General features: G+C 33.9%; 6 protein-coding genes across 7 annotated transcripts; 1 reads left to right on the top strand and 5 right to left on the bottom strand.

Annotated features, from left to right (window-relative positions):
* Positions 1 to 131: 131 nt before the first annotated feature.
* LOC103313531 (FIGNL1-interacting regulator of recombination and mitosis) lies at positions 132 to 3668 on the bottom strand. The gene is made up of 12 exons (XM_008197009.3): positions 3398 to 3668; positions 3189 to 3332; positions 3025 to 3099; positions 2689 to 2831; positions 2486 to 2640; positions 2266 to 2441; positions 1958 to 2212; positions 1745 to 1907; positions 1512 to 1695; positions 1116 to 1431; positions 767 to 973; positions 132 to 722 (listed from the first exon to the last, which is right to left on the bottom strand). Exons 1-12 carry the CDS (start codon positions 3455 to 3457, stop codon positions 177 to 179), a joined length of 2424 nt encoding a protein of 807 aa, XP_008195231.1. The 5' UTR covers positions 3458 to 3668; the 3' UTR covers positions 132 to 176.
* A 135-nt stretch (positions 3669 to 3803) lies between these two features.
* LOC663890 (serine/threonine-protein phosphatase 6 regulatory ankyrin repeat subunit B) lies at positions 3804 to 6691 on the bottom strand. 2 transcript variants are annotated; one of them, XM_008197007.3, is made up of 2 exons: positions 6375 to 6691; positions 3804 to 6319 (listed from the first exon to the last, which is right to left on the bottom strand). In XM_008197007.3, exons 1-2 carry the CDS (start codon positions 6385 to 6387, stop codon positions 3840 to 3842), a joined length of 2493 nt encoding a protein of 830 aa, XP_008195229.1. In that variant the 5' UTR covers positions 6388 to 6691; the 3' UTR covers positions 3804 to 3839. The 2 variants fall into 2 exon arrangements, with proteins under 2 accessions (XP_008195229.1, XP_015836657.1); XM_015981171.2 differs by having other exon boundaries at positions 3804 to 6307.
* Positions 6692 to 7061: 370 nt separating this feature from the next.
* LOC103313530 (uncharacterized protein) lies at positions 7062 to 8151 on the bottom strand. The gene is made up of 3 exons (XM_008197006.3): positions 7598 to 8151; positions 7265 to 7513; positions 7062 to 7203 (listed from the first exon to the last, which is right to left on the bottom strand). Exons 1-3 carry the CDS (start codon positions 7851 to 7853, stop codon positions 7109 to 7111), a joined length of 600 nt encoding a protein of 199 aa, XP_008195228.2. The 5' UTR covers positions 7854 to 8151; the 3' UTR covers positions 7062 to 7108.
* A 295-nt stretch (positions 8152 to 8446) lies between these two features.
* LOC663868 (uncharacterized protein) lies at positions 8447 to 10542 on the top strand. Its single transcript, XM_015981173.2, has 4 exons — positions 8447 to 8814; positions 8860 to 9669; positions 9730 to 9963; positions 10141 to 10542. The coding sequence occupies exons 1-4, from the start codon at positions 8500 to 8502 to the stop codon at positions 10522 to 10524; spliced, it is 1743 nt and encodes a 580-aa protein (XP_015836659.2). The 5' UTR covers positions 8447 to 8499; the 3' UTR covers positions 10525 to 10542.
* Positions 10540 to 21930, bottom strand: LOC663834 (endoplasmic reticulum junction formation protein lunapark). Its single transcript, XM_064355320.1, has 11 exons — positions 21763 to 21930; positions 20946 to 21101; positions 20741 to 20871; positions 20465 to 20694; positions 20146 to 20411; positions 18980 to 19264; positions 18393 to 18743; positions 14372 to 14493; positions 14054 to 14148; positions 11893 to 12447; positions 10540 to 11305 (listed from the first exon to the last, which is right to left on the bottom strand). Exons 3-11 carry the CDS (start codon positions 20765 to 20767, stop codon positions 11137 to 11139), a joined length of 2100 nt encoding a protein of 699 aa, XP_064211390.1. The 5' UTR covers positions 20768 to 20871; positions 20946 to 21101; positions 21763 to 21930; the 3' UTR covers positions 10540 to 11136.
* LOC663842 (uncharacterized protein) lies at positions 15329 to 18395 on the bottom strand. Its single transcript, XM_969875.3, has 6 exons — positions 17824 to 18395; positions 17426 to 17775; positions 17205 to 17372; positions 16131 to 16563; positions 15861 to 16073; positions 15329 to 15702 (listed from the first exon to the last, which is right to left on the bottom strand). The coding sequence occupies exons 1-6, from the start codon at positions 17826 to 17828 to the stop codon at positions 15576 to 15578; spliced, it is 1296 nt and encodes a 431-aa protein (XP_974968.2). The 5' UTR covers positions 17829 to 18395; the 3' UTR covers positions 15329 to 15575.
* Positions 21931 to 22394: the final 464 nt, after the last annotated feature.

Below are 22394 nucleotides of genomic sequence, written 5' to 3'. Positions count from 1 at the left end.
TTTTTTTATAAGCAGTAGCAAGAATTACTTTCTAGCACTTTTCTTCTCAGGAAAACTACATAAAACATTATTGGAACAAATTTCTTGAGTTTTTATTCAACTTTGGTTTATATTCTTAAAAACAAAAACGCTTGTGTAGTAATAAGACTTTATTAAGCACAGAAATAAACACAAAATCATTTAAGTAACGTTTGCAACTTTTGTTCAACCCTTCTAATTTCAGTCATTTGCGTCGAATTTAACTGCATTTTGATCAACTTTTCCGTATCATTTTTCAAACATTCGATAATAAGGTCACTTTCAAGTTTAATTTTTTTACAACTTGGTTCTTCAAAGGTGTCGAGACAAAAACCATGGTGTCGAAATATGTTATTATTATTACGAATACGTTGAAAGTACTTCAAATCATACTTATTCACAGAACTTCTTTGCACATAATCATTGACCAATTTTTTCACAAATTCTGAACTTGTGGACACCTTTTGTATCACACATCCGTAATTTTCCTTATTAGAGAATTCAGTAAAACACTCCAACGCTGTTTGAACAACGACAGCATTTTTACTTCCAACAAGTGTGAGAAATACGTCTATTATTAACGAAAAAAGTGAGACTTTTTTAAGGGAGCTATTAAAATTTCGACCAGAAATCGACCGTAGAAAATCACAGATAAGTAGTTGAACAAGGAAATCGTTTACTGCCGGTTTTAAATGGTTTAATATCTAAAAAAAAAAATGTATAAAATGAGACAGGGAATTTCTTTTACCAAAATTAAATTTTCCACAGTTAATTCTTCACCTACTACTGTAGTTATTTTTAATAATTTTTGGATAAAAAAACTGAGAGATTTATTTCCAGGTGAAACCTCAGACAAATCAAAAGACCACAATTTCATTAACATCGGAACCAATCTTTCTGCATTTATCTCAAGAAGATGGAAGTTTGTATAAGAAACAACATCAAGTGTTTCCATCTACAAATAAACATTATTACCAACAATAAATCACGTTATACAAAGTGAGCAAAATCTACAGATTGGCTAAACTATTTACTTTACAAAGAATAATAGTGAATAAAATTACGTATTTTGAAAAAAAAATAATGTAGGTACATACCAAAAACATAAAATCATTGACCGAATAATACTCTTTATTCATTTGAGACGTCTTGTCCAAATCACTCAAAATAAATTCGATATAATATCTATGAGACAGTGGAATATTTCTTGTACTTATGATTTTCCAGACTGAAATATTATTCGGATCATATTTGACCAACTCTTCGATTTGGATGTCCACCGGTAACATTTTAAAGATGCGTTGAGTAAAAACTTTAAGATGAACTATAATCGTACTAGAATAAAATTCAAGTTCTAACATTTGATTTATTAAAACTCGGAAAACTGAACGGCATGTTCCTTCAGAGGAATGTCTAAAAAGTGTAAAATTTGTAAGTAATAATTTGACAAAACAAAAACAACAAAGAAAATGCAAAAAAATATATACAATTACCTCAAAACTAAACACCAGACATCTGTCGCAATTAAAGTTGTCCAAATTTTTTCCTGTAGAACACATTCCAGCAGCAGTTTTTCCAATTCTAGATAAACATTAGGAAACAATAAAATTGCAATTGCAACACTTGTAATTAATTCCTCGTAAAAATTCGAATTATCGAAAAAGTACTCCTCAAAACCTAAAATCATGTCGTTCGAGATTTTTTTATGCAAACTGGGTCAACTGACAATTTTTAGTCAAATTGAATATTAAGCTGATGAGCGAAACAATTTCATGTTCATCTAAAATTTTCTGAAAGTGTAGCTCTTTGATCAAAATTGTTGCAAATATAAGAACGCCGAAACTGTTTTTAGTGATTACGTCCTCTTTCTCTATAACTGTACTAAATTTCTACAAAAAATAATATGCAAAAATTCAACTCAATTTGAAGAATTCCCCACCTTTAAAAAAACGTTATAATGAAGTATAAAGTTTAGCAACGATTCTGTGCACAATGTTGCTATCGTGTTATAAGACTCAAAAAATTCTTCTGAGAATTTACAGGCATGCCAACTGTAAATCATAAGCCAAAACCTCAAAACCTCATCGTAACATTCCAAAATATCAAATTCGCACTCGAACAACTTCAAAACGACTTTAACCAAAAATCCAGTGATTTTGAAAAGCTGAATTGCCTTATTCGAGTCACCAATTTCCTGCAAGAAATTTCTGATTAAAGTTTACTTACTACCTTGGATAGACTCCTCACCAATTCTGAAATGATTTTCAAATTGTTATCAATTTCCCCAGTCAGTAATTGGATAGCGGGTGATACATTTTTTGTGTGTCTTTGTGCCAAAACTACAAAAGTCTTCCAATTATCTGACATTGATTTCATATTAACCCCTAGTAGAGTTTTGCTGATTTCGAGAATGACGTCTAAAACTAAATAAAAACGTATAAAAATCTATAAAGAGTGTAGTTAATACTCTCTGTGTACGCTGAAACATCGTTTTCGTTTAAAAAATCGAAAGTCAGATGACGATCTAAAAAATTTAAAAATTTGGTATGTAGCTCCTGGGTTTTCCTAAACACGTCCACAATTTCGCTTACACACTTGTAAAAAGCACTATATGTGGCCTGACTATAATAATATATTATACAAAAACAGTTTTATTTATTTTTAGTTTACCTGTATTTGCAATGACCAAATGTTGAACTTATTATTTGAGCTATATTTGTAGGAAGACTTGAAATCTCTTTAAAATTAATAGTGTTATACTTCGTTACGTGGTCCAGAACTTGGTAGCAAATATCAATAAAATGTAACGCCACCTAATTTTAAAATGTTATAGAGGGTAATAAAAATACAGCAACCATACTTTCACTTTCTCTGATCAGTTATTATTTAAAATTACATTAATAATTTAATTTTACCAATAATTCAGTGTTGCTAACTTAAATTCTAACACAAGTACTAATTGAAAGCATAGTTTTTCAATGTTCTAATTTTAGTATACCTACATACCTGAATATTAGACTTGATTGCGTCCAGAACATGCTCATCATTTGACTCTACGAGCAAATTGTTTTTTGCATAAATCTATAATATGGAAATAATGATTTCAATGGTCGAAAACTATAGCCGAACGAAAAGTAACAACTTATCTAGGTATACAATAAAAATTTTACCTCTTGTACTGTCTCTCTTATAACTGGTGCCACATGTTTTAAGATATCTTCTGCTTCTGAAATCGTACAAAGAACTAAATCTTCAATTGCTTCTTTAACGTGTTCGAGAATGAGTCCTGGTTCCTTACAATTTTTAAAAGAACTGTACTAACATTAAGAAAAACAGAACAGAATGATTAATGAATAAAGAATAAATGAAAAAAGGATATTATCTTTGTTGTTAAACTGCGGGCTTTTTGGGATAAATCAAAACCGTCTTCTTCGTTCATTATTGTTGTCTTTGGCGGTAATCAAAACATAACCTACTTAACACATCCTAAGAGCGCTAAATCTCTCAAACGCTAAACTAAATCTCCCAAACGCTAAAATACTAAAATTTAATATTATTTTAATTAAAAATAAAAAGCAATGTTCAATTTACTACCATTTTCATTTTTTAATGTTATTTTAGCAAACAAAAATACAACTATAAATAAAAGCCATAATAATAATTGGCTGTTTTCGCTGTTTCGAATTAGTACTTACACTTATATTGTAGTATTTTTAAATTTAAAGTTTTACCTGTGGTTTTACATATTTTCAGTAACTTTATAGATCCAACAAATTAAAAAAAAATCGACAAAAAATATTTATTCGTTCATTCAATAACAATTAAATTGGTTTATTAATAATTAAATTAATAATAGTTTCAGTATTTATTTCTTTGGCCAAATCTAGAGGCGTCTTCCCACTTTTATTCCCTACGTTAAAATCGGCATTTAATCCCAATAAAAACTCCACAACTTCCACACTTTGGCTCAAAACCGCTTCATGCAATACATTATTCCCCCAACTATTAACACAGTTTAAAGACGCCCCACGTGACTCTAACAATTTAACTACACCCAAGTGCCCCTTAGCACAACCCCCAAGCAGAGGCGTATTCCCGGCCACAATGTGATACGTTTCAAACTTGGAAAAACTCCCAGTGTCGTCTCTAAAAACACCATATTCGAAAATATAAGGATCCAACAAACTCCCCCTATCCAACAACTCTTCAACCACACTGTCCCACCCCTTAATAGCAGCTAAATAAATCGGAAGCACATTTTCACTACTTGCAACATTAACTTCGGCCCCACTTTTTAACAACTCTTTCACGCAGTTTAAATTTCCACAGTAGACACTTGTATGAAGGGCACTCCAACCTTCCGGTGTTTGAAAATTAACATCACTGTTGTGGTCAATCAAAATTTTAGTCACGTTTAAATTCGCGTTATCAACAGCTAGGATTAGGGGAGTTTCAAAATCGTCATTGCAAACATTTACCGCAGCCCCCGCTTTTACAAGTTTCAAAACTCCAGCTTCGAAATTTTCTCCAACTGCACTATGTAAAGGTGTACAATCAAAATGATCTCGAAAATTAACATCACTGTTACTGCCAATAAGTAAACTCAAAATGTCGATGTTTTTGAACAGAGCTGCCACGTTTAGAGGCGTTTCTTTACAAAAATTGGTCGAGTTAACGCAGGCTCCACAGTTTAACAGTTCTTTAGCCAAATCTAAATTGGTGTATCTGCAAGCAAGTTCAAGTGGCGTTTCGCCCCATTTGTTAGTACAATTTACGTCAATCTTGTGACGAATTAAAGCCATCGCTGAGTTAATTTTCGATTCATAAATCGCGTCCAGGAGCGGTGTATTTTCAAATTCGTGATTAGAAGTCTTGTTAACATCACATTTCAAATCCAAAAGTAGGGAAACACAATCTAAGGCCTCGCTACGGACCGCAAAATGTAAAGGCAGTCCTAAATCCACATCACCACCTGCCTTGTGCAATTTTTTGACTATATCTGAATTATTCTTAGCTGCAGCTAACGATAAAGGAGTTCGGCCAAATTTATCACAAACGTTAACAACAGCAGAATTGGGCAAATCGACGAATCCACTCCACACAGAGTGGTGCAAAAGAGTCCACCCCATCAAACTACTCCCAGACGTATTTTTTCTGGTTGCAATAAGAAAATCACAAATTTCGAAGTTTTCGAATTTTGTAGCCAAATCAAACGGAGATTGACCCTCAATCACCCACTCAGAGTCCACAAAATGCGGCAGGGACGAGTTAACATCACACAAATCTATGATCGGAATGTCAATAAAAGCCCCCACTTTGATTAACTCCTTCACAATTTCAAGATGTCCAAATTTTGCAGCTAGGTGTAAGGGAGTGATATTTTGAGCACTAGCTGCGTTAACACTCGCTTTGTGTTTGATTAATTCTTTGACGTAGTCTAAATAACCCTCACTTGCTGCTACATGTAGTGGAGTCCAGCCCCCTTTTCGCGCAATGTTTGGATCAGCACCATACTCAAGCAAAATATTACAATAATCATGTTTTGTAAACCTTGAATGTGAATAAAGTGGTGTTTCGTTATTCACATCTTGTAAATTCGGGTCAAGTCCATGTTTTAAAAACTCGGTCAGTGAATCTTGATTGAAACAAGAGTGCAAGTAAGTGCAACCTGTACTGTCCCTTAAACTAATTAAAGCTCCGTTTTTGATCAAGAGTTTGACCAAATCTGGTCGGTTTTCTTGACGAACTAAACATATGTTTAAAGGGGTCATTTCAGAGCGATCTTTGGCATCTATATCACATCCATTGTTGATCAAGGGTTGGATTAAAAGTTCCAAGCCCCGGTCGCAAGCCCAATGAAGGGCCGTTTCTTTGTGTTTATCAACAATATGAACATCAGCTCCGTTTTGTAATAAAAAAATTGCCGTTTCGATGTGTCCCTTGTTTATCGCTATCAGAAGTGGGTAATTACTGTCGCGTTCTAAATTTAAATCGGCGCCGTTTTCAATAAGAGTTTGCGCAATTTTTACGTGGTTTTTTTCACACGCGTAGTGAAGAGGAAATCCGCGATTGACTTTTGCACCAGATGATAGTAAAATTTCAACTAGGGAGTTATTGTTCTTAGCGCTGGCGATAGATAGAGGAGAGCGACGGAATTTGTCCAAGGAGTTTATGTCCACATTTTGATTTATTAGAGTTTGGGCAAGCGAACTTTTTTTTTTCTCAATCATGCAATGTAAAGGGGACCATCCTAAATTTATGTGCATCGTGGTGATGAACACTTCATAATCTGCGATTTTTTCTATTAAAATAAAGCTCTATTAAACGATTATCAGTCAATTATGAGAATTACTTACCTTCTGAAGTCATTGCAACTTATGGCGTAATATTCATACGTAATTTTTTTTTTTGTAAAACAGATTTAATTTCTCGCGTCTTTTACACATATAATAACACAAATAATAATTCGTCGTAGGTAGGTACCTCACTATTTAGCGATGTCAACGATTTTATTCAGACTATAAAAATTATCGAATGACTCACTACACTGTTATTAATTTATTTATCGGTCTTATCACTTATCAGATTGGCCAATCTGCTGGTAGATTTCACAATAGTTCTTTCTGCTGAGTAAAGTTTTACTTACTCGAAATAGCGAATTTTCATAAAATAGACTTACATTGCAATCTTATGCAACCAAATATACAATATGGAGAACACTGCAAAAAAATATTCTCAAATTTTAAAAGTGGATGGTAATTTTAAGCGCGAATTTTGTTTTGAACTTTCAAAGGTCCGAAAATCTGGTTTATATAAATCGTCCTAACTGATTTAACTAGGGCTTTTAATCAATTAAAATGCTCTACGAAAATTAGTTGTCAACACACTGAACTTAAAATAACTACACTACCAGTTATTAACAAAGCATTGAATCAATAATTAAATTAACAATTAAAGAACTTGATCCGCTGCAACAAATGCAATAAAGTTTTCTTTTTCATTCAACCGATAAATATAAAGCAAGTGAAAGATATTAGAACGAGTTATCGTATTAATTCAATTTATTAATGAAGCATAAAATACAGTAATTTCATTTCTTCTTTTTTTGTTGCTTCTGACGACGTTTTTCCTCTTTTCTTTTTTCACGCGCTGTCAATGACTTGTACAGTTTGTAACCAAAGAATGCTGAAAAAGATGACAAACGTTCAGAAAAATGAAACCCAAATACCAGTAATAATTGATTTACCAAAAATCACAACCAGTAACACAACACAAAAAATGAAAGCGTGAGCATAATAGTTAACTCTCGTTTGGAGAAGTTGTCCCAATTTGTCTTTAAAATCATCCCCGAATTCTTCTTTCAAAGCATTGGCCACATTTTTTATCTTCTCCGAAAGTTCGTCAACGTCAAGATTATTTTTTTTTATTTCATTCAAATTTGCCATTTTAGGCCACACTTTATTGCCACTTAACAAGCAACAACCGAATTTACTTTACTCTGTTATCTGTGATTGTGTAATGTGATCGAGATATAAAATTTATTAACTCTTATCGTAGGTAATTGTAATTATTTTCTTACCGAAAATTAAACCGACAACGGTTATCAAACCGAAAAGAATTGCTAAGTCTGGAGCAGTTCCAAAAGTGGGACCGTTCATTGGAGGCATGAATCCAGGTTTTGCTTCATTGGCGCGTGCGATCAAGTTGTCTCTCAGTTTTTCTTTTTCTTCCTCTGGGATGCCTTCCATATTTTGCAAAGCTTCTAATAGCTCTTCCAACGTTGGCATTTTGAAATTGCCATCCCCTGGCGCGTTATTGACTGCTCCAGGTTCCATTTTAAGACACTCACGCACTTATCAATTTGATAAGGAAAATGCTGTTTTGGGAGGCAATAATAAAAATAAATGCAACGTGTTAGACATGTCATCAGTTTTTATTTTGCAAGGAATGTTATCGCGGTTTAGTGTTCTACTTGATACAGGAACGTATTACAATTTTTTGTGTTTTGACATTTGTTAAATGCATGACCAAATTATATAATAAATTAAAAAAATTTATTCATCAACTGTACAATAAAATATGAAGAATACAACATGACAATGGAATGTTTTAAAATTATTTAGGGTCCCTGTCCCTACTTTTTCTTCTTTTGTTGCTTTTGTCGCCGTTTTTCTTCTTTCCTTCGTTCACGTTCAGCCAAGGACTTGTACAATTTATAGCCAAAGAAAACTGTAACAAAAATTCAAAAATTGACACTTGACGTTTGACACTTTTTATCATCATTGCACACGAGGGTTACAAATTTTAAAATTATTATTGATGAATTGGAAGTGTACGGAAATATTAATTAAAATTTTACTTACTCGACAAAGATACGAAAATTATACCGGGCAAAATAAAAACCGAGTTTGAGAAACCATGTTCGATAGGACCGTCTTGCCCACCTCTTAAATCAACCATAGTATAATATAGTAATTTTAAATGCAACCAATAATCTACACTTGTTGTTTAACTAAAAAATTCAATAATTTGCCGCTTCTATTATTTATTGATAACAAGAACAAATCTACGGTTATCTCTTCCCATCCAAGTGACATTGGAAGAAACATAAAATCCCTAATTGACGTGGGAAATTCAAACAAAAAAAGTAACTGTCAAGTATTCAAAATGAGCAACAAATCCACAACTTTAAATGTTTCTGGAGATTTGAGTCTTGCTTCAATCGATTTTCCAAAATTTTCCAAAAATGTAATAGTTTCCGAAGAACTTAACGCCTATTTGCGCGATCAACTCCAGGTAAAAAATTGTTTTCAAATGAGTGTTTGTTGATTGACTTTGAAGCAAACGAAACGTGAAAATCATACTCTACATGAGGAATTGGCGAGAAAAGAGTCTCAGATTGAACAAAATCAAAGAAAAATCGATAAACTAAACGAAAAGCTTCACGATTTCGAAAATTGTTGCTCTAACGACTTTGCTTCCGCTTCGCAAGTTGCAAATAGCAAAATTGTAGAACTGAGTAAAAAATTAAGAGAGAAAAATTCGGAAATTGAAGTGTACAAATCGAAATGTATAAAACTTGAAAACACTTTATCCGAATTAAAATTAAAACAAGAGGACACTGTTCAAATCGATAAACCAGTCGAGACTGATTTAGATGAAACAAAAAAACTACAAGAGAAACTCAACTACACTACAAACAAATGGATCGAAGAAAAAAATTTAAATTTGCAACTGAAAAACGACCTCAAACGTGCCAATAAGTGGTTGCAGCAAGAAGTCGGTGATAAGTTTGAAACTCTCTTGAGCCTAAATAACTCATCCAATTCGAATTGGAGAGGCAGAGCGCAGATAATTTGCGACTTGCAACAGAAAAATCAGGAACTGAAAGAAAAGCTAAAGCAGTTTCAGGACAATAAAAGTCCTCATTTGAATACTGAGGCGCTCCAAGTCAAACACGAAAGAAAAATTGAGGCGTTAAAAGAGGAAAACTCTAATCTGAAAAATAATTATACGGACCTGAAGCGAAAATTTGATACTCTCAAGACTAGGTGCAAGGTGTTGGAAGGCGATCAGAGCTTCCTGAAATCAAAACTAGCCAGTTTGACCGAAAGACATGACGCCGACCAACAAACTGTGGTCAAATTAACGGTAAAATGTTTGATGTGTTAAAAAAAATTAGTATTACGAAAGACAAATTTGTAATTTTAGTCGCAGTTGCAGCAATGTAACCACCTTAAAACAGACGATTTGCGGCAAAAGGACCAACTGGTGAAACATTTGCAACAGGAGATTGAGTCGCTCAAAGTCGAGTTAATGAAAGAAAAATGTTTGTCTGAGAACAAATCGAAAGAACTGCTGGAAAAAAGCGATGATATTCAGTTACTCAATAAGAGAATAAGAAGTTCACGGCCTCCAAGTTCCTACAAAAACAGACATGAAAACGTAATTTCCTATTTTTTTTTAATTATTTTCGGTTTACTTTCATAAAAACCATTGTGGTGGAATTGACTAATCCATTACCATGACAACTGATATAAAAGTTAATACCAAAAGTACCCAATTTCCACCACAATGGTTTTTATGAAAGTGAACCGAATGTAGTTTTTATTTAATTTTTAGCTGGAATCTAAAACTATAAACCGGCTCGAAGTGGAGCGTTTGCGTCTTTTGGAGTTGAGTCAAGTCCAAAATGATCGACTTGAAATGGAGAGAAACGCTCATCTTAAAAGCCAGCACCTTCTCCGTGCTGAAAAACAGAAATGTGCGAGGCTTGAGGCGAGTTTGGCGAGACTGGAATTGGAACAAAGTAGTGCAAAAATTGGTTATGCAAATAAAAATATGACTCCGAAACGGTTTGAGAATGATATTAAAGACAAACTGGAATTGGCTGAGGAAAATATCAAAGCTTTGACGACTAGACTGGAAATCGAGAGTATGGAAAGGAAACGGGATTTTCAGGAGTTTAGTAAGATTTTGAAGGACTGTACTTGTGGCAAATTTTGAGTAAATACCCACTGATAATGTTTAGTTTTATTTAACATGTACAGTAACTTTTTCTGAAAATTAAAGCATAGATTTGTTAACTAAGATAATTGGGTATTAATATACATGGTTTACAAAAATTATGAAATTATGAATTTTATACAGTTTTGATATTAACGATGAGAGTCGTTGACTACGAACTGTGTTAAGCTTGAAAATTTTTATTGTTCAACTTTATCACCAAATCACACAGTTGTGTAACTGATTGTATAGAATATTATCAGTTCTCTCTCAAGTTGCTCCTTATATATTTAATTAATTTTAATTCATATCCTCAACGACCTAGAATTAAATAGGAAATCGTAGCTAATACAATAAACATGACTAAGCACCAGCACTTTGTCAACAACACTTTCAAAAAATACCATAAAGATGATATAAAAATATTTGTAAAAATTCTCAAAAATAATGCTTGAAGGCACTTTTGGTCCCTACTTTGTAAAAAAACCGGAATGTAAATTTCCGGAATGAATTTTGGTTAAATAGTAAAAAATAAAGAGATAATCCAGCGAATGGCAAGCAATGGCTGCACAAATATTTTTTCAGTTTCTAAAAATATCAGTTATTATGTTCTTAAATATTGACCAGTTGCACGTAATTCGCTGGTAACATTCCGACTTGGCCTGTACGCTGTACTTCCCCCGTCATCCAACCTCCGTCAATACTGCTCACGTTGACAATAAGGTCGCCGTCTTGAAAGCTCACCTCATCGTCGTCCTGTGCCTCATAGTCGTACATAGCTCTGTCGACAGAGTGGTAAAATAGCAAACCAATTTTACTCAAAAAAAGTTGGCAACAATTAATTAAAAAAATTAATTTTCTGTGCATTTTCTAGAAGCTCAATTGTTTCGCAAAATTTCCTTAAAAATATGCCGAATATTGCGAAATTATGAGAACTGCAAAAACTGCTAATATAAGTTAGCTATATGTATATCTCAAAAACTAGAGCTGGTAGAAAAAATATGTTGGCTGTTTTAAGGTAGCATCTAACAATCATTCAACAACAGCAAAAAAAATTAGAGACAACAGATATAGTGTAAACTAAATAGTTTTGAAAAAATTTCACTAAACTAAAACTTTGAACGAAAATAGAATATCTTCGTTTCCATGAAATTAATGTGGCTATTTACGAAATCGGCCCTTTGGGCGAAAATTGGATAATTTGTGCCTTTGTGAGCTAAATTTTTTTTGAGGTATGTATTTCGCAAAATCAGGTGAATTTTTTTTATTGTTGCCAAGATATCAGAGTGGCGGCCCAACAGATTTAGTAATGCGTCAATGTTACCACCTGAAATTAATCACCTGATACTTTAAATAACTTGGCCCTACCTGTAGACGCGCCCCAACGAACCATAATTATGGTTGACTGGATCCAAGTCATGCACCGACCCAATATGCCGCTGCGGTGGATTGTTCACGGAGCCCATATCTGAGGAGTAGATCAGCGTTTGCGAGTTCCTGGCCGAATAGGGGCTGGTGAACTGTCCTGAACCGGGCTCATAGTCGCTGATTTTGCCTATGGCAGGATTTGCAACAGGCTGTGGTTGGGGCTGCGGTGGCGGCGGCATCTGGTTAGCGTTTTTCACGTCACTAGCGTATGCAGTAGTTTTGCTCTTCTCCGTATAACCGTTTTCATTCAATTGGCGGCGCTGTTCCATTTCGGCTTTGCGTTGGTACTCGCCATGGTAGGCTACATTGCTGATGATTTTTGTGTTTTGTTTGATTCGGAGGGTTTCGGGATCGTCGGCCACTTGGGTGAATTTGCCTTTGCTTTTTTCGAAATCTGCGTGATATTTTACATTAGATTGGATTTTTGTATTTTCGGCAATACGTTTCAGTTCGGGGGTTTCAGCCATCGTTGTCGCTTTCGCTTTCGGTATGTGTCTAAAAAAAATAAGTGCATTTTTGGCTGCATTTTTAGTTAAATAAACCCTACAAAAAGTGTAATGTCTTGTTATTCCTGTTAGTAAATAATGAATTCCTTGTCACAAAATGAAAGTGTGAAAGTAGTCATAAATAGGTCATAAGTAATAAATAAAAATAAACAGGATGATTCATTACCAACAAGAAGCCATTTCCGGACTTTAAAACCGATTCATTGATTTAGGCTATTCTATAAAATATAAATATAAAATATAAAAACTTCATTAACTTTATTAAATATAAAAAAAATTGTAAGTAACGTTAGTCATAGCTATTTTATGCTTTTGACGAAGTATTAATTCGTCCCCACTGAACGCTTTGATACAAATTAAATTTGAAAATGGAAACATGCGGGCTATTAGTCTTTTGTTATTTTTACATACTTTGGACGTTCATTCATAATTGTTTGTAACACCTTACATATCAAAATAAAACACTAGGTTGACGTGACTTACGTAAAAGTCGCTTTTATTAGTAAAACAGATGTTTTGTTAACAACTTTTAAATTTAAAAAAATTAATAAGCTTCCAGAGTTCTCGTGGTTTTAATGACAGTTTGCGAGAACTCTGCATATTATAATATTAATTACTCAATAAACAACTAACTACGAGAGACATGAAATAAGTGACTGATGTCTTGTAAATTTTTTGGGACATGTGAAAGTAACATTTTTAAGTCTATTATAATAACCTTTGTAATTTGCTTTATTCTATTTCTAAAATGAAAGTCAATCAATCATCAATACGAATGTCAAGATATTACAGATAGTGAACAATGAAATGTTGGTCCACAATCTGTACCATTAATTTCCCCGGAAATTTTAACAATTAACAAAATTAAAAATTAACAAAACTTATATATGCACCCAGTATTCGAAATTATTATCATTGCTAGTACAGAAACAAAATACAAAAGCAACATATGTTGCTCATTAGCAACCAAAATGTGTTGGAATTTCGTAACGAATTGCTTAAATGCAGTAAAATTAATGAGAGTTTGTACTCGTATATGATGCGTCTATAAACCTAGAAAACCAATGTATCAATAATAGCACGAAAAATTTTTGGAAAATCTAACAAAACAAAAACAACGAATTCAGTTAATAACAATCACACCACAAAAACCTCTCACAAAAATGAAAAATCTAGAGTATAACAATCAACAACAGGGTAATTAATAAATTTAAAAGTTACGGCTTTAATTTATGAAAGTTATCGCTGTAAACATTAGCAGTTTTCCGTAACACCATCTATCACAAATTATGTGTCCCTGAATGAAAACAATTCAGAAAATTTACGACGTATAAAGACAAACGGAGAATAGTAACCTCTTTCATCACCATTATCATTAACAAGCCTCGAGATTGAAATCATTTGAATGAAAGAATGTATGAATGAATATGAAACAATCATGAAAATTCAGTACTGAAATGTAATTTGCGGTGCATGACATCATCAATTTAACTTTCTTTTCAAGCTGCATCCTTTTTTGTGCTACAATACTATTATTCCGTGTCATCAATAATTAAGCAATCTATCGTACAAACTATAAATAATAAATCTCTTACGCTTCGCAATACGGTTCCTTGTTGAATCCTTTGTAATTCCTCATATTGAGGGCCATTCCACATTCTTTGCATTTGAAACATGGTTTATGCCAAATCTGGAAGAAATTAAGTCAATGATGAGATGGGAAGTGGTTGAAATTTTTGTGAGTCATTTTCTTCTATTAACAGCCTTGACTGAATTATTTTAATGAGGTCGACTTTTTTATAAACGGTAATATTCTTTATTAGGGATGGGCGTAATAATTTCAGCCGCTGTTAATTCGAAAATGCGTTTCATCTTATATTCACATTAATTAAACAAATTAATCAATTAGTTACCTTATCTAGGCACTTGAGTTCTTCAGTCGGATATACGGTCTTTTCACACCTCGCGCATTTTTTGCTCATGGTTATCTCCTTATGTAACTTGTTCGCATTTAAACACACACCACCGATCAACGTTCAGTTAAATTGACAATAAAACCACTCATCCGTGGGGCTATTGCAAAAGCTTTTATAAATAAATTACACACCCAACTCCACAATAAATGGGAAGTTGTTCTTGTCTCTTTGATGACGGGCATCTACTGTGATCGCAGTCGCTGGATTTTAGTGCATCAGTTGCACCAACCTTCAGGCGTCAAAAGCGCTAGATCACGTCGAATTTAAAAATCAACAGCTGCAGCTTGTCAAACTAAAATACAGTCTGATGAAACATAATTGCATCCAAGTCATTTCGATTCTTTATTTACAACGAATTGCAAATCATTTTTATTATCCTTATTTGGCAATGAAAAAAAAATTACGCATAAAGCGATTTTTTCAACTCACAAAAATTTGCTAAATAATTTACTGTTTATTTACTATTGCTAATTTTCACTCTTATGTCGTGTCACTCACTTCCGTTTAGATTCCAAGGAACCAAGTTATTACGCACTTTCTGGAAATTTTATCTTTGACGTCACTTCACAGAAAAGATTTTTCTGCAGCACGAAAATAACAAATTTTCTAATTATTTTTTTTTCAACAATAACTTACACCGTACTTGAAAAACCTTTATTTTCTCGTAAATTATATTATTTTTGTTCAACTTCCTCGTAAATTTTCACATACAAGGTTCCTCTTTCAAGCTTAAAGACTTCAGCATCTCCGTTAAAAGATGTTCATTTTTTTCGATCTATTTTTTTATTGTATGTGGTTTTAAATCTGTTTTCTTTCCAAGACATTTTCCGATCTGTCGTATATGAATGACGCTTGAATATGACAGTTTATTTAAAACATTTAAAAAAGAGAAAATTACCAACAATACCCTCTTTATTACATCCTAGAGACACATTGCTAATGACATACCTACATTACTTCACGTAAACCACTTCTCAACATTCTTTTAAAAAAATAAAGAAAATCAATAAAATAACAAATTCACAAAACGATATAAATATATAAATAATTCGATGTATCAAAACCAAAGCCTGGTTTAAGTACAATAAGGTAAAGCTTTAGGAATGTTTAGATAGGCAAGGCATGACGGTTGTGTTTTAAACTACGTAACACAGTGTAAACTGTCATAAGCTTTGACTTTATCAGGAATTGCAGCCGCTTCGAGAGGAACACGCACCATCAACTCCTTCAGCGACGATACGTAACTTATTTTTCGATAGAACTTTGAGCTAAAACAAATTAAAAATATTATTTATGGTGCAAATGGTGTGCCTTTGGTGTTAACTTTTCTATGAGTTGCCATAGTAACAGATTAGTTATTTGCACCACTATATAATCAAAGTAGTCAATATAACAACGTCACTTGTAAAAGGCACAGCTCACTCACCTGATAAACGGCTTTGCCATGAACAGCATCGTCTTGATCCAAAGCGTTGGATGCACAAGATACAAATGACTCAAATTTTTACGCAACTTGCGCCCTACCATTTGGTAGCATTTTTTCAGCCAACTGAACGCTGGCAATTTCGTTGCACCACCGTGTAGATACACCAAGACATAATCATCGGTCACTAACCGCTCGAGAGTCCAAAGTATATATCTAGAAATTATTAATAAGAAATAAAACCAACCAATGCAATTTCCCGTCAAAATTTACAAAAAGAGATTATCCATGACGTAAACATAGTCAACTCTGGATCGATCAGGGAGGTAACAAGCGGAAAAAATGACGATCGCTGTATGTCCCCCAGCTCGAAGATACCCTCCATGGGAAAGCACCCTTTTGTATGGTTCAATCACCCGCATGTCTATAGTTCGTTGTTCGCCTCCTGGCAGCACCATCCGCTGCCAATGACGCGCATGTCTTCGTTCATCGGCTGCGCTTAAAGGCTCAATGGGTTCAGAAGAATTGTCTTGCTCTTCGACACCAATTTCCAACTGTCCTCCGGTAAAGACGTGCTCCGATTTTAGACTCTCGGAAATGCTGTCAAGTGAAGAAATATCGCTCTCTTCGCTCGCTTCCGTTTCCATTACTTTCACGCGGCGGAGTTTATTGCTGCGCTTTTTGTGAGCCAAAAAATTCAAGTTACCTAAAAAAAAGTTTGTTTACAACACTTAATAGCTTTGATTTTGATTTTTCACATTTCGTCGATTTTCGGTACACGGAATATTTATCATACAATAACTCCGAAACTATTAAAGATAACCCTATGAAGCTTGTTATCGTTTGCAAGCTCTTTTCATTATCTTTTTCAAAAAAGATCATTGTTCTCAAACTAATAGTTTTCTCGGAAATTGCTTATAAAATCAAAAATAAATAAAAAAAATAAAATAAGAAAAATCATAACAAACTATTATGAATTAGGCGCCAATATTGCATTACTTTACATTACAGCTTAAATTGTTCCACATTTTCGAATAGTTTTATCATAATTAAAAAAAATTGAAAAATTTCTCATAGCTCCTTTAGTTTCGCCACTTAAAAATTCAAAAAAGTGAAACTTAATTGCTTTTTTCACAGAAACTGTAAGGTTTGCCCCATTAAAAACTACAGTTCATCTTACGTATTATACCAGCATTTCACAAAATTTATAATTTTGAAATTTTTTGTCAAAAATTTTACTGAGTACCTAGTGACCACTAGGGAAACCATCGTCAAGTGAGGAAATAATAAACCAATCATCAGCCAGTAAATACACACGAACATCAGATAAGATTAGAACCAACTTACCTTCCTTTTCATTCATAGTGAGACATACGTTTTGCAAATTAGAACTAAGGTGTGCTTCATAAACAGACTTATCATTTTCAGTATCACTCAATTCAGTATTGGTGGTAACCTCTAAAGGCAAATCATACATTAGCGATTTTTTTAAAGCTGAGGGACTTTCAGGAAAATCTAAAACCGGATATATTCACAGAGGATCTTCATTGGTTCAACTGGACACCCACCTGGTAATTCATTGTACTCGTTTAAAGGGGGCAAATTAAAGTGTAAACACCCTTCCAGCTCTTCACCCCCCGTCTCCTGTTTGATGGTATTATAATTCCCGTGTTTGCTTTTCGGTTTTTCGGGAATCAAGTCGGGGAAGTCTGGGGAAATGGGAGAAGTGCATGTGTACATCAACGGATGTGAATTTGTTGCGTTTAAAGACACGCTTTTGATTGAAGATGTTGCGTTATCCAAATCGGGCTTTTCTTGTTCGCATTCGAACCTCAAAACTTGACTAGAATTGCTTATTTCGTGACTGGACGTGTCAGATGTTTCCGAAATGTCCATTTTGTCAGGACTTGCCTCACCGCTAAGACAGAAAGTTAGCTCTTATTTTTGGGGACAGGATCGGAAATACCTCATTTGTGATTCCAAATTGTTCGAAGACAGTCTTTTGATTACATTAATGCCTGTTTGTTCCACTTTAGATACAACCAAGATTTAAGCCATTTTTAAAATCGCATGTCAATAAATGGCTGTCAAACAGCAGGGTGACCAACAACCGTAGTTTTGAATTCGAGCGGGAAATAAGCAAATATTTATTAGTAATAATTTAATTTAATTAACACACAACGTTATTATACAAAAATACAAGAATGTAGTAAAAATGTGATAGGTCCAAGGTTGGAAAACAGGTATCTGTAACGGTTTGGAAATTCCAAGCTTTATTATAAAATGCAGAAAGGCACCTATTATAAACGAAAACAGTCCAACATTATCCAAAACCACTGTTACTCATTCTGTGCAGAATAGAATGTCAAAAATCGAATAACCACAAAAATCAAAATTATTTACACGTAAACCACTCTTTTCTACATATGTATACACAGCAATAAATAAGTCGTAAATATATTACAAAAAAAATGGGTAAACATTTCTTGATTTTACTTATCGTACATACAAGAATTTTTGTTTGTAATATGTGTCAGTCTTGTGTTTCAGTAGCATCATCTTCAACTTCCTCATTTTTACTTTTTTCCTTGCTTGGTGTAACTGTATTCACTTCCATCGCTGTTGATTCCGTGTCTGAATTTTTTACATCATAATCTGAAAGCTTTTCCGACTCGGTGACGTTATGTTCAGTCAGTGGTTCGGTTATAATCGGTTCCGCTGTGTCCGAATCTGAATCAGAATCTGATATGGCAGATCTCTTGTCTTTAATCGACAGCGTATTGTCTAATTTTGGAGCAATGGGACGCTTTTTACGAGACGGGTTAAACGTCAAACAATAACAACAACGAAACGACAAATACTCGAACTCTTCTTTAATAGCCATACCTTAAAAAAAACATTTTTTTTTTCTAATTAAAAATTGAGATTTTTGTCATCCGGTTAGCAACAAATTTGAAATCCTAATTTAGATGTCAAAATTTTATACTCAATTGTCATTCACTTCCGACCTACGATCAATCTTTAAAAGTTACTTAATATTTAACAAAAAAAGAATTTGAAACTTTTTTTACTTCGTTGCGTTTTAACTCAGGAAAATATTTTAGTCGTCTATTTTGACTTACCATTATGAGCAGCACAGTTCTTACAAATCAGTGCAAATCTGTTAGAAGGACCATCTCCAACGAGGTAGTCCACCATCTTATCCAGAACTGTACGTTCCCTAGGCAAGATGGCCCTTGGCAGTGGCAAAGGGGTGCTAGGGATTGAAGGGCGCCCTCCTTGAGAAGGTCGTGAAAGCAGTGAAGGAGTGGTTAAAGGCACCAGAGCTTGTCTTGATATGGGGGTCATTGTAGAGCCTAAAGTACGATTAGGGGCGGCTGTTGACAACTGACCTCGATATCGTAAACCTGTAATTTTTTTTTCAAAATTAACATTTATTGATTCAGTGAAACTGACCCACTTGCTCAATATGGATTAGAAATTTAAAATTAACACCAAATAATTTAATTTAGACAATTTTTTCGCAAATTAACAGATGAGAGCAGCTACTTAAAACAAAAATAATTAATTTCAACATTCAATTCGTTTGCCTGACCAATTTTAATTATCCAGCCATTACTGCAACGTCTTCCGATATAGCTACTTTTTCATTCCTTAAATCTTATAAATAATAATATGCAATAATATTTAAAAATGACTACGAAAGTATTTTTTATTCAAAATTATCTCTTTAAAATTATTATGATAGTATGTCAGTATAGTTAACGACAACCGTGGTCTTTTTAGACACAAAGATTAAAGATTCTCTTTTGCAATGGTATAAAAAGTTGCTTTGTTTATAAAAACAGGTAAAATAATGAAGTATGTTATGTATCATTGATGACTCATGATGCGAAATATATATAAATAGATATCTATTATTTACATTACTCGCAATGTTATAATTTATTAACTCTTAAAATTTGTTTTCTGTTACAGGAAAATTACCGAATAAAAATGGGTTTAGATACTTATTTGTCAAGCAATAGGGTACTATCGAGTTTTTGTTAAAATTTTTCTTTTAATTATTTTCACCGTGCATTTTAAAGTAGCGCGGAACTAAATTCCGACAATATACCTATTTAATACTGTTTAAAATAACTGAAGCATTAATATAATTTGAAATTTTAAATAATGGTGAATAAATGTGATGAGCTGATGACATGAAGTGATGAAATATCGTCCTCTGGTTATAAACATTCTTTTTGGTGTCGGAAATTTGGTAAATAATTTATAATTTTTCCTTCACCTGAGTGACTCTGATTTGTTGGCGTGAGGGTGACCAAAGGTCCGCTTTTCACAGGGGTGCTTTGGTTGTCAAAAGCCGGATTTCGCTTGATGACTTGTTCAGGTGCGAATTTTTCTAAAATAGTTTTGGCAACTTTGTAAGTTTCCTTGTCCATAACTTCCTCCAAAATTTTCTTTTTCTCTTCTTTCAAAGTGGACAATTTCTTTTGGTTTTTCCTAATCTTTCTGCTGTAATACCATGACAAAGTCCGTTTTATTAGAATTAGTCTAAAATTGTATTTATAAAACCACTTGTTGGGTCTAAAAAAAATCCGACTCACAACATCGGGAGTATAATTAGTGGTATTATGTAAATAATTCTTTCGTAGGCCGACGCTGGGAAGAAATAAAAGTACAATATTAAAGCTGTCACACAATACACGCAAATTGAGATGAAAATGAAACGCCCAACCATTTTCTTCTGAGTTTGTTCGGTGCTTCTGCGAAACTCTTCTATTGATTGGATTTCCTTTTCGAGCTTTTCCAGCACTTCATACGTGGTTTTCTTTTTCTGAAACCCAGATGGTTTTACCTAATTTTAACCTCCACAAACTCACCCGAAATTTCGTAATAATGATACCCATGTTTGTGAATTACTTATAAATAAATAAATAATAATTAAATACGATAATTTGTATCAATTATAACATTGATAGCATGGAGAGCCAGGTTTCGGTGTCGACTTAACCTAAAAATCGGTTTAATTGTCATTATAATTTGATAAAGTCATGCAGGAAGTGTCGTGTCGTGTTTATTACTCACCCGAATTGATTATTGAATTTTGTAGCTTAAAAAAACTAGAATTTTTGCTATCGCTTGTTCGCTGTCATATTCACGGATTTGTACTGATTCTTGAAATGTGTCCAGGACCGGACTTTGGAGAGTGAGATGTAAGTAGTCTGGTATAAGTACGTGCCACTGGAAAGACAAAGATAGACACATTTTAAATCTCTAATAGAAAAGAGAATGGCCTATGGAGTGAGAGGTTTTCATTTTTAAAGAGTTGCAAAAACTTCGTTCTGAAACAACGTTCTTTCTATGAATTCTACAAATATAGGCATAAAAATGAATAGGAATTTGATCCTGTTCTAATTTTATCTTATCTTTTTATCTTTATTTAGTGACTGCTTTTTTCACTAATAAAAAAATAAAACAAACCATTGATTTCTTGAATTAATTTGATTACTACTTACTTATAAACTTAAGCTATAACCACAGATTACGTTTAGCAACTCTATATCCAATTTCAGTTCACAGTAGAATTTTGCAACAACGCATTTGTATTTTTTTGAATGAAATAGATCACAAATCGTGAGTTTCTGGTGGGATTTCTTAGCTCAAATGGTGTCGCTGGGATTTAGTTTAACCATAGATCAATGGTTTAACACAGAATTGTATTCTTATACAGAAACTCTCAATTTGTGCTTTATTTTTCACTCCGCAAAAAATTCAAATGCGCTGTTGCAATTCCACTAGGAACTGAAATGGGATATATGTAAAATTTATCCCCTAATCTTCGGAACTATTCTGGTTTTCCCGTTGTATGTAAACCTATATTCAGATGGCGCTACGGAAGTACCTAATTTTCACTAGCGGCTAGCCCCTGCCGGTCTACAAATGTTCGCTCAGTCGAAATGTTGCGAGCGAGGTCGGAACAGGACGAACGGAGACCATAACGGCACAGATCACTAGCACCTCTCTAATCTGTGATAACGGACTTCTCATTTCAGCTGGGCATATTGGAATAGTGGTTTTTATGGAAATATGTTGCGCGTGGCTGGGGCTTCGCCCCAGTTAACTAAAAGGAAACAAACCCCACGACCAATTAAACTCGAAAACGTGGAACTCGAAACGTGGAATAGTGTTTATGTTTATGAACTGTACGCCACCCTAGCTCCATAAAAAAACACTATTCCACGTTTCGAGTTCCACGTTTTCGAGTTTAATTGGTCGTGGGGTTTGTTTCCTTTTAGTTAACTGGGGCGAAGCCCCAGCCACGCGCAACATATTTCCATAAAAACCACTATTCCAATATGCCCAGCTGAAATGAGAAGTCCGTTATGGTCTCCGTTCGTACTGTTCCGACCTCGCTCGCAACATTTCGACTGAGCGAACATTTGTAGACCGGCAGGGGCTAGCCGCTAGTCTAATTTTCTGATTATAGAATGACGATGAGACGGATGAGATGACATTTTAGACCGTAGCCCATAG

This window comes from Tribolium castaneum, chromosome 3, assembly GCF_031307605.1.
Source record: "Tribolium castaneum strain GA2 chromosome 3, icTriCast1.1, whole genome shotgun sequence".
Lineage (NCBI taxonomy): Eukaryota > Metazoa > Arthropoda > Insecta > Coleoptera > Tenebrionidae > Tribolium > Tribolium castaneum.
Note: the sequence above shows the minus strand (reverse complement) of the source record. Positions and strands in the feature narration are given on the sequence as shown.

Bases quoted from the DNA above. Each gene is read 5' to 3' on its own strand.
- LOC103313531 (XM_008197009.3), bottom strand. From the start codon at position 3,457: ATGAACGAAGAAGACGGTTTTGATTTATCCCAAAAAGCCCGCAGTTTA. The intron at 3,100-3,188 runs GTAAAATTTTTA...TCCATATTATAG, and splicing joins TAAGAGAGACAGTACAAGAG to ATTTATGCAAAAAACAATTT. The intron at 2,442-2,485 runs GTATTAACTACA...GTTTTTATTTAG, and splicing joins TGTTTCAGCGTACACAGAGA to TTTTAGACGTCATTCTCGAA.
- LOC663834 (XM_064355320.1), bottom strand. From the start codon at position 20,767: ATGGGTATCATTATTACGAAATTTCGG. The intron at 20,412-20,464 runs GTGAGTCGGATT...ATACAATTTTAG, and splicing joins CTAATTATACTCCCGATGTT to ACTAATTCTAATAAAACGGA. The intron at 19,265-20,145 runs GTGAAGGAAAAA...AAAAAATTACAG, and splicing joins AACAAATCAGAGTCACTCAG to GTTTACGATATCGAGGTCAG.
- LOC663842 (XM_969875.3), bottom strand. The intron at 16,074-16,130 runs GTAAATTTTGAC...AATAATTTCTAG, and splicing joins GTCATGGATAATCTCTTTTT to ATATATACTTTGGACTCTCG. The intron at 15,703-15,860 runs GTGAGTGAGCTG...AATTTGTTTTAG, and splicing joins ATGGCAAAGCCGTTTATCAG to CTCAAAGTTCTATCGAAAAA.
- LOC103313530 (XM_008197006.3), bottom strand. From the start codon at position 7,853: ATGGAACCTGGAGCAGTCAATAACGCGCCAGGGGATGGCAATTTCAAA. The intron at 7,514-7,597 runs GTAAGAAAATAA...AGATAACAGAGT, and splicing joins CGTTGTCGGTTTAATTTTCG to AAAGTAAATTCGGTTGTTGC. The intron at 7,204-7,264 runs GTAAATCAATTA...CATCTTTTTCAG, and splicing joins GTTACTGGTTGTGATTTTTG to CATTCTTTGGTTACAAACTG.
- LOC663868 (XM_015981173.2), top strand. From the start codon at position 8,500: ATGCAACCAATAATCTACACTTGTTGTTTAACTAAAAAATTCAATAAT. The intron at 8,815-8,859 runs GTAAAAAATTGT...TTGACTTTGAAG, and splicing joins ATTTGCGCGATCAACTCCAG to CAAACGAAACGTGAAAATCA. The intron at 9,964-10,140 runs GTAATTTCCTAT...TTTAATTTTTAG, and splicing joins ACAAAAACAGACATGAAAAC to CTGGAATCTAAAACTATAAA.